This window comes from Anser brachyrhynchus (genome assembly GCF_964034855.1).
Source record: "Anser brachyrhynchus genome assembly, chromosome: 4".
In the NCBI taxonomy this organism is placed as follows: domain Eukaryota; kingdom Metazoa; phylum Chordata; class Aves; order Anseriformes; family Anatidae; genus Anser; species Anser brachyrhynchus.
In genome coordinates, this window is record NC_137698.1 from 76,002,503 (window position 1) to 76,014,847 (window position 12,345).

A 12,345-nucleotide genomic window follows, 5' to 3' on the forward strand; every position below is an offset into this window, starting at 1 on the left:
AAATTACAGGAAGGTTTCCTGAAGCACAAGGGCCTGCAGCAGCTGATGGGCAGGTGGCACACGGAGTTAAATATACGGGGATGCAGGGGGATTTCAGCACTAATCTGGACAAGGCAAATGACCATGGCCCTAAGGCACAATTCCTCGAACACACAGTGAGTAAGATGAATGAGTACAGAGAGTATCCAGATCTACCTCAAGATCCTCCTACTCCAAATTTTGTAGAAAGGAAGAAAACCCCTTTTTTATAAAATATAAAACATGTGAGCGTATAAAGAGCAGTAACTTACTGAGCAGAGTCTCCAGGAATTACCAAAGCACCCAGTCTTTTTATTACAACATTTATTTTAGTATAGAAGGCACTTACAATACAGAAAGGAAAAAAAAAATGATAGGCACCGAAAGTGCAGTTAGAATTAAAATGACAAAGGAACAGTTTACCAGACAAAAAGAGCACCCTTCCCTGTTAACAATACAGCACATGGAAATGAAGCTATTGATGACTAGGTTTTTAAACAGTTAGGGCTTTTTTTTTTTTAATAGAAAAGATAAAGGCTGTTCTACTGTGAACTGAAATTAAAAAAAAAAAAAAAAAGAACCCCCTCCACACACCTGTAAAAGGAATCGGGAGGAGTTGGTGGTGTTTGCAAACACGGGGCCTTTTAGCTCCGGCACTGGAGGAGGTCCTGGTACATCTCAATGAGGTGAGCAGCCTCTCTCTGCCCAGAAAGCACAGCACCGTGGGTAGTGGAATAATACTTCCTGTGAGTGGCCTCCCCTGAAAACATCACCTGCATCGGCTGGAGAGGATAAGAAAAGTGGGAAAGCTCAGCAGCGCTTACTGGAAAGCACACGTGAGGCAAAAAGGAGACAAAAGTTTCTGTGCCCTCCCACATCCCCACGAGATGACACCGGTGTTCACAGGAGTGCTGGTCCTCGAAATCCCGGTGTGGTGAACCTCGGGGAAGGCACAGCACGTCTGCCCATGTCAAGCTCACCCTTGGGACGCCTGCACAGAGCTCTTGGCAGGGCTGAGGCACCCTCCTAGCTCCAATAACCTCAGACTCATCTGCACAAGGCACTGAACACCTAAACTCTCTGCTCTTTCTTCTCTTTGCTCCTCCAAATCATACATTATTAGCCTTTGGGGCATTAAGGATTTATTTTTTCAGGACTGCAACTTCAGGAGCCAAGACAGAACCCCAGGGGGTGAGACAGCGTCTTAGCTCACTCAATAGTTAGGTGCTTGACGAAATTGCTCCTAACTCACTTCTGAGGCAGGGATTTCAGATCTTCCCTGAGAACTAGAGAGAGATTCCCAAAGCTCCTGTTACCCATTTTAACAGATTTCCACGCTGAACAAAGTTGCATGGTGGCTCTGGGTGGAGGAAATGGACTGGACAGCTCCTTGGAGGCTGGATATTCATCAGCCACTGCCTCTGGATTTGGACACAAAGCCCTGAATGACGAGGTGAGTTTGGCTGAATATATCGCTGCTCATTAGCTGAGCTGCAGCAGCTATCTCCACGTGCACCCTTCGCTCCCAGAAATCAAAGGCAGCACCTGAGGAGCAAATTCACTGTCCCCTGCAAATATATGAGTCCCCTAAGCCAAGGACTGGATCTCCCTCACCCTCTACTGCCAACACAGAAGAATTTCCTAATACGCATCTCCAAAATATTCAGACCTAGCTATTACCAGGGGTTACGTATTTAATGCTGAATATTCAGTGTATGCCTTAAATCAGAATAAACTGTGCTTTCCTAAGGAATTTTGAGCTGGTCAGTAAGCCAACGTACATTAAACACAGGGATCATGATTCCAAAAGCCACGTGGATGCCCAGCTCTTGATACTTTCGGAGAGAGAGGTGGGAATCCCTAAGGTGTTGGGATTCCTTAGTGACCTCCAGTCACTAAGGAGGTAAAATCCTATATACATCATTTGTCCAAGGGGGTATGGATAAAAAAAATGGAAAACAAGCTATTGGAGGCCCCTCCAGAGACAGTCTCTTTCAACCTGCCTCCCAGAAAACCCACTGCCCAGTGTCATGTTAGTCTTCTTGCCACAGAGCCGATTTGGGCCATACTTACAGTAGTTTTGGAGCTCTCAGCATAAGGCAGTGGCTTAGCGAGTTTCTCTACATCGGCCCCGCTAGACCCAACTTGGGTATAGGAGTAGGATCCACGGAAGTTGGGATTGCTGCCCCAGGAGGACCGCAGGATCCGGCGAGGTTTCGGAATGTTTGGATTCCCTGGGTGGAAAGAAGAAGGAGAGAAAAAGTGAGACCATGTCCAAGAAAACATCAATGCAAGGTGTGGAGTGGCACGTATTCATGAAAAATAAATCCTGGCAGAGCCTGCAGGCTACAGGGAACAGGCCCTAAACCAGATCTCCTTTCTGTTGTTGAGGTCCAGGTATCTAAATAACAGAAACAGGATCCCTTTCAGTTCCAGTCATCTCACCTGCAGCCTTCCATTTTGGGAAAGACTGTTAAAACGCAGATGTCCCTAAGAGACTGGGGAGCTCCAGGGAACCTTGGACACATTCTGGGTGAAAATACAAAGCATTTCCTCCTCTCATTTACCTTGGCAAGCCTGGCAGTGACCGAGTGTGGGATTCGTCTCACCTAATTTTAGGTATTTAACTGGGTGCCCAGTCTAACTAGGATGTTAAGGGAGTCCTATAAGAGGTGCACCTCCAAAAAGGTGCAGAGATAAGGTTAGAAGGCAAATCCTCAACATGCATAGGAAAACCTGTCAGAAAGTTCTCAAAACTTGTATAACTCACTCTAACTGCTACCCAGTCACCCCACAAAATGAATATAAAATCCAACAGAACCATTTTGTGGAATGCACATGGCATGGAAAGAAGGATTGTGATGCTGGAAGAAGGGTTTCTAGATTGCTGTAAGTTTTGCACCAGGATGTAGGACTTGGAGGTGAGGGGCACTTGAGTGAACTAATGATATTGGCATCATAAGCCAAGGCAGTCCACCAGCTGTTGCCTCAAGAGCCTCAGGTAGACTGAAATAGGGATTGTCACGCTTTGAACAGCTGGTTTGAGTCTGTCTCAGTGTCACTGACCGAGATTTTGTTGGTGTCCCATGATCATATCTGGCCTGGCAGGAGATGAACGGGGAGACAGGCCATGGAGAAGTGCAACGAAGAGAAATTCTGTATGCAGGAGAGCTGAGACTCTAATGATTTATAACGATTTATAACGATTTATAACGATTTATAACGAAATTAGTTATAGTTATTAGTTTATAATGAATTCGTTGTGCCTTTCGTTCCTCAAAACCAGGAGCAGGTTATTTCCCTGGTCCAGCTACCGCTTTTAGGAGTACGGTGTGTCCAGGAGAGCTATGAAATATACCACTGGAAACAGCAGAGGCACCTGGATGGCTTGCTGGAGCACACTGGGAACACTTTCCAACCACTAACCCGCAGATCAAAATATGGCACAGACTAGCAAATAAATACTCCCGACAAACAAAGGACATCTTACAAATGGATGTTGTTTCAGGAGTGAGAACTTAGCATAACAAAGCCTCTGAAAGACGCTCCTCCAAGAATGATCAAAGCAGGACTGCCTGGGATGGAAGTGAAAAGCCCAAGGGAGTCAGAGAACAGGGAGCTCTCAGACGCGTCAAGGAAATAAGTTACTGCGCTTGATTTTTAAGGGCTGTGGGAAAGCCCAGGAGAACACACCATGAATGCCGTCAGACAACACAGCACCAGGCAGGGCCAAAGCAGTCATCCATCACATTGCACCTCAAAAAAAAAAACAACCACACGCTGTATTTTCAAATAAAAGGAGTCTCTGCAGTGGGCTGTTGATGCCTCTTCTGTAGCTAGCACGTGTTCTTATGTTCCCCTGCCAAGATACCTGGAAGATTTTCGCTACAGGAGTCAAGATGCTGATATAAAGATGATTAACAGTAGGAACACACAGTGTTACAAGCAATGAGACAACGGCTTGACAGATAAGGAGATCTAAAAGGCTGAAATTTGTTAACAAAAGCATTTGTGGGGTCACCAGCCCAATCAACAACTGTACAAATCCATCAGTATTTAATACAGGAGTCATTCAGACTGGTAAAAGCAACAGCTTTGCATCTCTCTAGTGTTTCCCATGGATGTCCGAGTATCGTGTATACACAGAGGCAAACAGCAGCCTCCCCACCAGGGAGTTATTCCCCACACGGCCACTTCATCCCAGCAGAAGCAGAGCAACACGGAGCATGGGCAGAGGAGCCTGGGTGCGTTATAACCCAGCCGTACAGCTCCCAGAGCCAAAGTCAGCCTCCCTCCCTAGCACCACGCTGCGTGGGGCACACGTACCAGCTCTCCTGAACTCCCTAAAGGCTCTCCCATGAGGTTCTCCAGCACATCAGAGCACATGAGCGTGATGGAAGTGTCTCCTGTGCAACTACCGTGCTCGTGCTCTTCTGAATTTATGTGTTTTTTTTAGGTGAGGAACACATTCCTTTTGGGGTGGAAAGCTTAAGGAACACCAGTTAAGTTATCTGGTCGTGTTTGACCACAGCCATAACACTGGCCATGTTATCCAGCTGCTTCTAAGACAAAAAAAATGAAGAGACTTTCCATTTCTGCTGCACCCAGATAGGAAAACCTTGGTTAAAGGTCACACAGGAGCACACAACTGAAGCTCTGGTTGTGAACATGTTTGCAAGACACGAACCACGAAGACCGGCAGGGCCAGACTCTTTCAAGGAATACAGTTAATTGGACTTTCTCAATCTGCTTTCAGATGGGTGTGTAAACATGTGCCTTTGCCTACAGATAGAAGTAACAATCAATATAAATGTGGAAATCTGTAAGACCTGAGCACACGTTCACTGTCCAAACAGAGATAAAATGCCTAAAAAAGGACCTCAGCCTTCACTAAAATAGGAGGGCACGTATTATTATGCTGCTGACTCCCTCTTGTGAAGCTATGGGAGACAAATCCAGGTGCCTCAACTAATCCCCTCTTCGTTCAGCTCTGGGAGATGTGGCTATAGAGATTTACTGGTTATGGGACTGGATTATCATAAAATCAACTCATACCGATCAGTTAAGACTCCCAAATTTAGATGTCCACCCGAGAACAGGGTGTTTAAAATCCCACCGAGACCAACAGAGATCTACGGTACTACCCACATCTTAGCGTCTACAGCCACAGAGACATGAGGATACCCCAGGCATCCACATGGGGCTGCAGGTATGACACAGCCCTTAAGAGAGACCCGTTCCCTTCTAGAGAAATAGCTGGAGGACAGGCAGGACTCCTCAGGGCGTCTCCAGCCTCAGCTTGACAGATCAGCGAGCCCTTCAGATTATTATCATCATCAATTACTGCCTTCTGGCTTCTCACGCTCGGAGCTTAGCCAACGAAGAAACCAGAGCAAGACTTCTAATTGTCTGAAGGCATCCCGTTTAATCAGATTTACAGGGATGCTGGGCTTTTCAGCCATCCAGTTGCGAAGGGCTGTAATTGTCCATGGTTCTTAGGCTAGAACAATCCCGAGAGCTTTTCACAGCAAAGCCAGATAAGCCCCAGCACTAACCTGCGAGTGAAATTTGAGGTCACAGAGGTATATCGCCTCTTCTTACAGAGAAATCCTCAGAATAAAATAACACTCGGTCTAAACGAATGGATTTAGCACAGGATGTTTGTCCAACATCCTTTGAAGCCAGTGGAAAGGCTTCCAAGAGCAACGGGCCAGCAAAATATAGCTGCAAATGGGAACCCACCTTGCTAAAGTCTTAACCGGAGAGCAGGGGGCTTTCGTGCCCAGAACACGAAAGCTCCAAAAGGTGAAGCGAACATTAAATGATTCATACAACCTATTTTCATTACTGAGCATAAGGCCCTCTCTGTATTCAGTACAGAAAGTCTTCTTCAGAAGATGTCCCAGAGCACCAGGCGAGGAGTGGGAGCCCTGAAGTACCTTATGGAAGAGGCTCTCCTTCCATCCAGCTTGGGATCCTCAGGGGACAAGTCTCCCAGCTGAGCTAGCTGACTAACATGACGCTGGGCGATTGGAAGCACTTTAAAAGCTGGGTTTGGTGGGCCTACATGGACCAGAGGGGCCTGGTCATTTTCAGGAATGACTACAGTTGGATCGCAGATAAAAGGTTGCTTTATTCCCCTCTCCAAAAAATAAACTGCTGGAAAAAGCTACTGCCGATGGCAGTTCTAGAACATTTTGCTTTGAGGACTTCAAACCACGATCGTTTGCTAAGGAAAGGAGCTCCCTGCTGAACAGACACTCGTGTTATTTCAGGCTGCCTGGCACCTGGCCCACGTCAGCCTCGAGGTATTGCTCCGCCTGTGAAGTCCCTAAGGAAAACAGGGGAGCAAGGGTAACGGGATAAACCGAGGTACCTTAGCAGGGCCATCCTGGAAGTCAGGTGAAAAGGTTTTCCACAAACTAACAAGCTTATTTTCCAGCAGAAAGTGGAACAGGTCATGTTGTGCAATGGGTGCTCCAAGGACAGGCTTTCTTCCTGCAGTTCCGAGCAGCCGAGGGGATCTCTCAGCTCATGAACGAAATGTTCATTGCACTTTTCAACCTGAATTTCTCCAGGGTTAGATAACCCGGGATCAGCAGAAGGTTGAGATAGAGCTCACACCGCTGAAGAGCCTGATGGACAGTGACCAGGTGCAGTATCAGCTGGAACAGCAACTGCAGCACATACTGATGAGCCAGTGCCAGCATATTTCCGTCCCAGGAGGAAGAAAGGGACATCCAACACACGCAAACAATAACAACAGCAAAGGAGCACAAGAAGGAAGAGGGAGAGTACACTCCATTCTGCCAAACCAGCACAGACCCAAAAAAAACAAAGTCCCATGGGTAAATCGAGGTGTTGTTTTGTTTTGTTTTTTAAAAAAAGGGGTTAAGCAAGGAAAGCTGCCACAGACGAGGTTGTTTATACTCTCCGGGAGATGTCAGCACTAGAAATACTTGGCCCTAAAGAGAAGGGCCTCCTGCCACGCCCCCGTGGGGCAGCAGCTGGCCTGCTGAGGCCAGGAGGAACAAATTCGTGTGTGTCGTGCTACCGCAACGTAACGTAGGGATAACTCACGCCGCTGAAAACACGCAGCTCAGGAAGCAGGAGCTGCCCAGAGCCCAGCACACACTGATTCATCGTGCTTCTCTGCAGGCTGCGGGGGAGCCACGGGCTCAGCATCCACCCCAAACGCACCGCTGAGCAGACCGAGACAAGGATTCCGTTTTGGTCCCTGCAAGAGGGTTTTTGAACGTGCAGTCTAGCCTATGATTTCTGAAGAGAGTAATAAAATGCAAAACCTCTTCTGGCAGTAGCCAGTTAGGTGGGTAGTCCTCAGCTTCCAGGTCCCTTGCTCTAGATCTCTGCATTGTAGGCAGCAAATGGTCTGTAAGCACAGGGGGAAGCTACACGTGCGAAGGCAAATTTCTTCGATTAACTGGAGGTCCGTGGACAAGAGGTAAGGCTGGAAACTCACTGGGTGCTGAGATTTGGCTTACACGAGTAACAGACAGATATAAATAGGTTAATCATGGGACCCGTCCCTAGAATAGCATAAAATGCACCTAATCTGGAGGACACTGCTCTTATAATTGCGTATGATTTGTGATTAAATAAAGCAGAGGATGTGGGATCCTCAAGCACTTCAGCCCACCGCTTCCTGAGCTGGTTATCAGCTCCTCTGCATAAATAGCTTCCAGGCACACCCAAGCAGGAGGTATGCTAGAAGCACTTGCCCAGCCCATTCACAGGGACATAATATGCCGAAGAACTAAAAATTCCTCTAGCGCACTTCCTTCCTAGTGGTTATTCAACACCCAAGCCCCGCTCTCCCTCTCTTCTCCGCTCACCAAATGAACCAGAGCATGGCTGACCTGTAAATTTCCGTAGCATTTCGGTGCAGGTTTCCGCCACAGTTTCATCGTCACACTTCTCCATGATCAAAGCCTCTTCTCCACAGATCCAGCCACTCAGCACGTGGCCGTACCGCTCCGGTGGGTAGAGTACATCGAAGCTGCAGATCTTCTTGTACCACAGGTCCTCGGGATAAGTCAAGCTCTCACTCTCCGCCTCATCTTCCCAGACAAACTGGATGCTGTTGCATTCAGAACTCCAGAAAGGCTCTTCAAACTCCAGGAAAATCTTGTCGGTTGTGTTGATTCCTAGCTTCTCGATGGCCATCACTTTCTCCTCGGGCAAGCGGGGATGAAACAGGCTCTCGTGGCGTTTCTTCAAGACTCCCAGGGACACAGTCACAATGACGTGGTCGGCTGGGATGAACTCACAGTCCTCGCACTCCACGAAGACATCAGAGCCCTTGTCCTCCTCGGGGAGGTCACTGTTGTGGTCAGCCACCCTCTCGATCTCCTTGCTGACCGACTGGTTCCAGTGGATGCACTTGACCGGCTTGCGGAGCTGAATGACGGACTCGGGAATGGAGCGGGCCAAAATCTCCACAATTTTTATGAAACCGCAAGGAATGATGTGGTGAGCCCCGGGGATTTCGGTCCATTCCCCAAATTCGCTGAGCGAGACTTCGTCCATGCTGTGGGAGCTGCTCTCGCAACTCTCTACCTAAGGAAAAGCAAGACAGAAGCGACATTGCCACACAGCAACCCACGGGGTCATTCTGCCTCAGCACAACATTGCAAGGGCAAAGAGCGGACGCACAAGCTGGGAATCCTGAATCCCCCCCTTATTGTTGCTAGCAAAGAAGTGTTTTGCAAGACCTGACGAAATCTACCCCTTAGCCTTGCTTCCAATCAGAGAAACCACTTTGTTATGGTCACACACTGCATCAGCCTTGGTTGTACTGGCTGTGATTCTATCAGACACCGTTCGGAGATGATGTATCTGCTCCTGATGGTAGGGGGTTACAGTTCTGACTGATTCCTAGCGTCTAAAAACCCTGAGCCCTGGCCAGGGACTTGCTGCTTGACGCTCCTACAACAGCAGCTGGAGCTGTGATAATCGGATGCTCTTCCCAATGTCAATAAATGTTCCCTGGAGAAGCCATGAAAAACTTCTGGCAGCTCTTTCTGCTGTCTGCAGCTTTCAACATGCTGTCAAACAGTCAGCAATCAGCAAGCTAACTGTCTGCAGGAGGTGGCAGGACCCGACACAGAAGGAACTGAAGGAGACAGAAAAGAGAAATACCAAGATGTCAGACACCTGCATTTGATTCACTTGGTGTGATTATCCAAACTTTAGATCCAGGACCTGCAGGTTAGCGTTAGCAAGAGCATTAGGCATAGATGCAGCTTGCCCTGGAACAAAGGCAGAAAGTTTGGTCTGTCTCGTGGTAAGTTCCTAATGACAATACTGACAGATGAGACATAATGAGGTTAAAATCTTCAAGTCACCAGTCACAATGATTCCCACATTGTAATCCTTTAAGAATTTTAGGCAAAGGGAATATTACACTCCCATGCCTTATTCTTTGGCCAATTTTCCGGGCCTTTTCATGCTTTCATGACAGTGTTTGGAAGCCTGGCAGGCCCAGACCCTCACCCTGTGGAGCACCCTGATGCAGGGCAGGAACCTCCGTGCTGAGCTAAGACATCATGCAAACAAGTCAGGCTGCTTTTTAGGAAAAGGTCAAAGTTGCACAAAGTAGTTCAAAGGCTGCTCCTGATGGCTGGGGGTTATTTCAACCATGAAGGAAAACTGAAAACCAGTTAAGAGGGAGAAAAACATGCAACTACCAAGACTATACTTCATCAAAGATAGCAGTTAATCCCCCTTCTCTCAGCAGCTACTCTGATCTGATAGCCTTAAGTATCAGCAGCTTTGTTGCTCTCAGGTATTTACACATGAGAAGGGATTCGCAGGAGTTGCAGAAAAGCCTCTGGCTGTAGCAACCTGTAGCCACCACAGAAATAACCGACAGAAAAAAACAGAGGCATATCAAATGGCTAACATCATCTGCATGGGTAAGGTTACAGGGATAACACAAGAAATAACCAGCCTCTGTGTAGCAGCTCTGGAGATGCCCTGGTAGACAAGGTCTTGGGTTGGGATTCTGAGAGATGAGAACAGTTTCGGGATGCCTGGGCTCAAATCCCAGCTTTATCACAGACCTCCTGCAAGAGACTCTAGGTCTTTATCTGTGTTTCAGCTTCCCACCTGTAAACAGCAACTACCACATACTTACCTGTGTCACAGAGTGCCGCTCAGCTCCCCTGCCTCATTTCATAAGCCTTTAAGTCATTATAATTGAAATAGGAAGGACTGTTACACTTTACTTGTGGAGTGCTTGATGCAGCATTAAGTCCTCACCCCACAGAGATCTCATCTAGGCCAAGGCATCAAGGAGATAAAAAGAACTAGGGAAGCCGTGAGGAAAGATGATTAGGACATGGGTTTATACAAGCTACCTTTGATTTTATTGCTTTACTTTCGAAACGCTTTCCAGGGATTTCTTCAACGAATTACTAGTGTTGAAGTTACATTCTTTTCTGGTGTCTGAGATATGGGCAGAGGCAGAAGAGGGTAAAAGATACTCAGGCAGGATCAAGAAGTCCCTGGTGTAAGGCACAAGACTGTGCATTACTAGAACAAGCTGACAGTAGAGTAGCTTCAGTTGATAAGAAAACCTTAAATCACACTAAAAAATTTAACAGGGCCTAGGAAATCCCCTTCTAATTAGAAAACTGGAAGTTTAAGATAAGAAAAAAACAGTGAATGCATTATTCCTACAGCCTTAGCATATGCCTCAAGAGGAGAAGTTGTCGACACAACCAGGAACTGCCCCAGCTGCCAGAGCCCACAAAAATCAATTCCTCAGTGATAGGCAAGGCTTTGCCAGGTCTCTGAGGTTGAAGATTTGTCTGCCCTTAATAAAAAGAAATAAGCAACGCCGTGCACACACACCTTAAGGTACTGCTGGATCATGGCTAGTTTCAGCCTCTTGACGGCCTCTGTGTCATCCGGATCGGCCTTGACACGCTTGCGGACCACGTCCCGTGTAAAGACGCCCACGCTATTCTGGCTCTCAGCATTGACTGGTTTACCTCGTTGGAAGAACTCCTGAGTCAGGTTATAGACCTGCAAGAGACGGGACAGGAGGTGGACAACGTGACTCACGGCAGAAGCCAAGCCCCGAGCAGGACAGTTTTTCCTCCATCCCAAACCAGCAAGTTCAGGTCGCCTTCCCTTGTCAACCTCAGAGATCAGCTTTAGCAGCCTCTTGCGCCCTCTGCTCCAACACCGTGTCTAGCTGCATCCACAGCTATGCTGGTCAGAAGGAAGAAAACAAGACTTCCTTCCAGGCAAAGATAATCACCCTTACTCAGCTGCAACAATCTAGTCACCATTAAGTCATTATATAAGCTGCTATTAAGGTCGTATTAATTTAAGTGTGTCCATTCTATCACTTGCAGAAGACCAGCTGAGGCAGTCCTGCTATTTTCCATAGCGAAAGCCTGTTATTCAGCCAGCTGTTTAGATGCTGCAGCTAAAGCAGCAAGCCAGGCAAGTGTAGGCTGCTGAGCACCTCTACAGAGACAGCCTGGATTCGCTAGGTGTTATTTCTAACTGTTATAACCTAACTATTTCATGATAATGCCCAGGAATCCACCAGGTTGTGGGAAATGAGTTTCATATTTAGCTTTCTGCTGTCCCCCAAAAAATAGGAAATAAGTAACACACACTCAGAAAAGGAATTTTGTAAGCAAAATCATCCTTTTGCTTGATGAGCACAAGATAGGCACAGATCCATGGGAAACAAAATCTTCCTCAGTAGCTCCCACCCAGAGTCAGCCTGAGCAGGACCTGCAAAAAGATCCCTTCCTGACAATGTTCTTCTTTGAAGGAGATCCTGACATTTTTAAGCCCCCGTTTTCCATTATATATCAGCTATTTAAAAGCAAGCAAACAGCTATCCACCTTGGCCACCTGCTTGTGGCTGTCTGGAGTAAGTCAGTGCTTGAGCCTGTAGGATTCCCAGTAGAGCCTGCAGTTGAATCACGGCCCTTCATTTCCACGTAAAAACTCAGAGGAGTCTTTTAACAGAGGAAAGCTTTTAAAAGGTGCCTCACAGAAGTGCAACTCGCCCCGTTAATAACTTGTTTCCCCTACATGAGTCACCTTCTCCTCAGTATCATGCCACAGGGGCGCACAGTTCTCTTACAAGTAGAGACGCAAGATCCCTGCTCAGTGAGTTTTTCCTGTCAAAGATGGTTTGACTAAAACTTATGATTTTTTTTTTTTTTTGAGACACATAATTTGGGCATACTGAAGATTTCAACTTGAATATAAATGCCTGGTAGGAGGCTAGCTCTCCTCCAAAGGCTCCTAGAGCTTCTCATTTTCTTTTGGTATGGC

At 47.1% G+C, this 12,345-nt stretch overlaps 1 protein-coding gene across 2 annotated transcripts in view; it reads right to left on the bottom strand.

Moving 5' to 3' along the window:
* Nucleotides 1–327: 327 nt before the first annotated feature.
* SMOX (spermine oxidase) overlaps nt 328–12,345 on the bottom strand; it is an 81,979-nt gene continuing 69,961 nt past the window's right edge. For both annotated transcript variants that reach the window (XM_080590846.1, XM_080590845.1), the window contains 4 exons: nt 10,894–11,067; nt 7,896–8,595; nt 2,092–2,252; nt 328–800 (listed from right to left, as the gene is read on the bottom strand). In XM_080590846.1, coding sequence (XP_080446972.1) covers nt 663–800; nt 2,092–2,252; nt 7,896–8,595; nt 10,894–11,067 — 1,173 coding nt within the window. In that variant the 3' untranslated portion in view covers nt 328–662. The remainder of the gene's footprint in view (nt 801–2,091; nt 2,253–7,895; nt 8,596–10,893; nt 11,068–12,345) is intronic.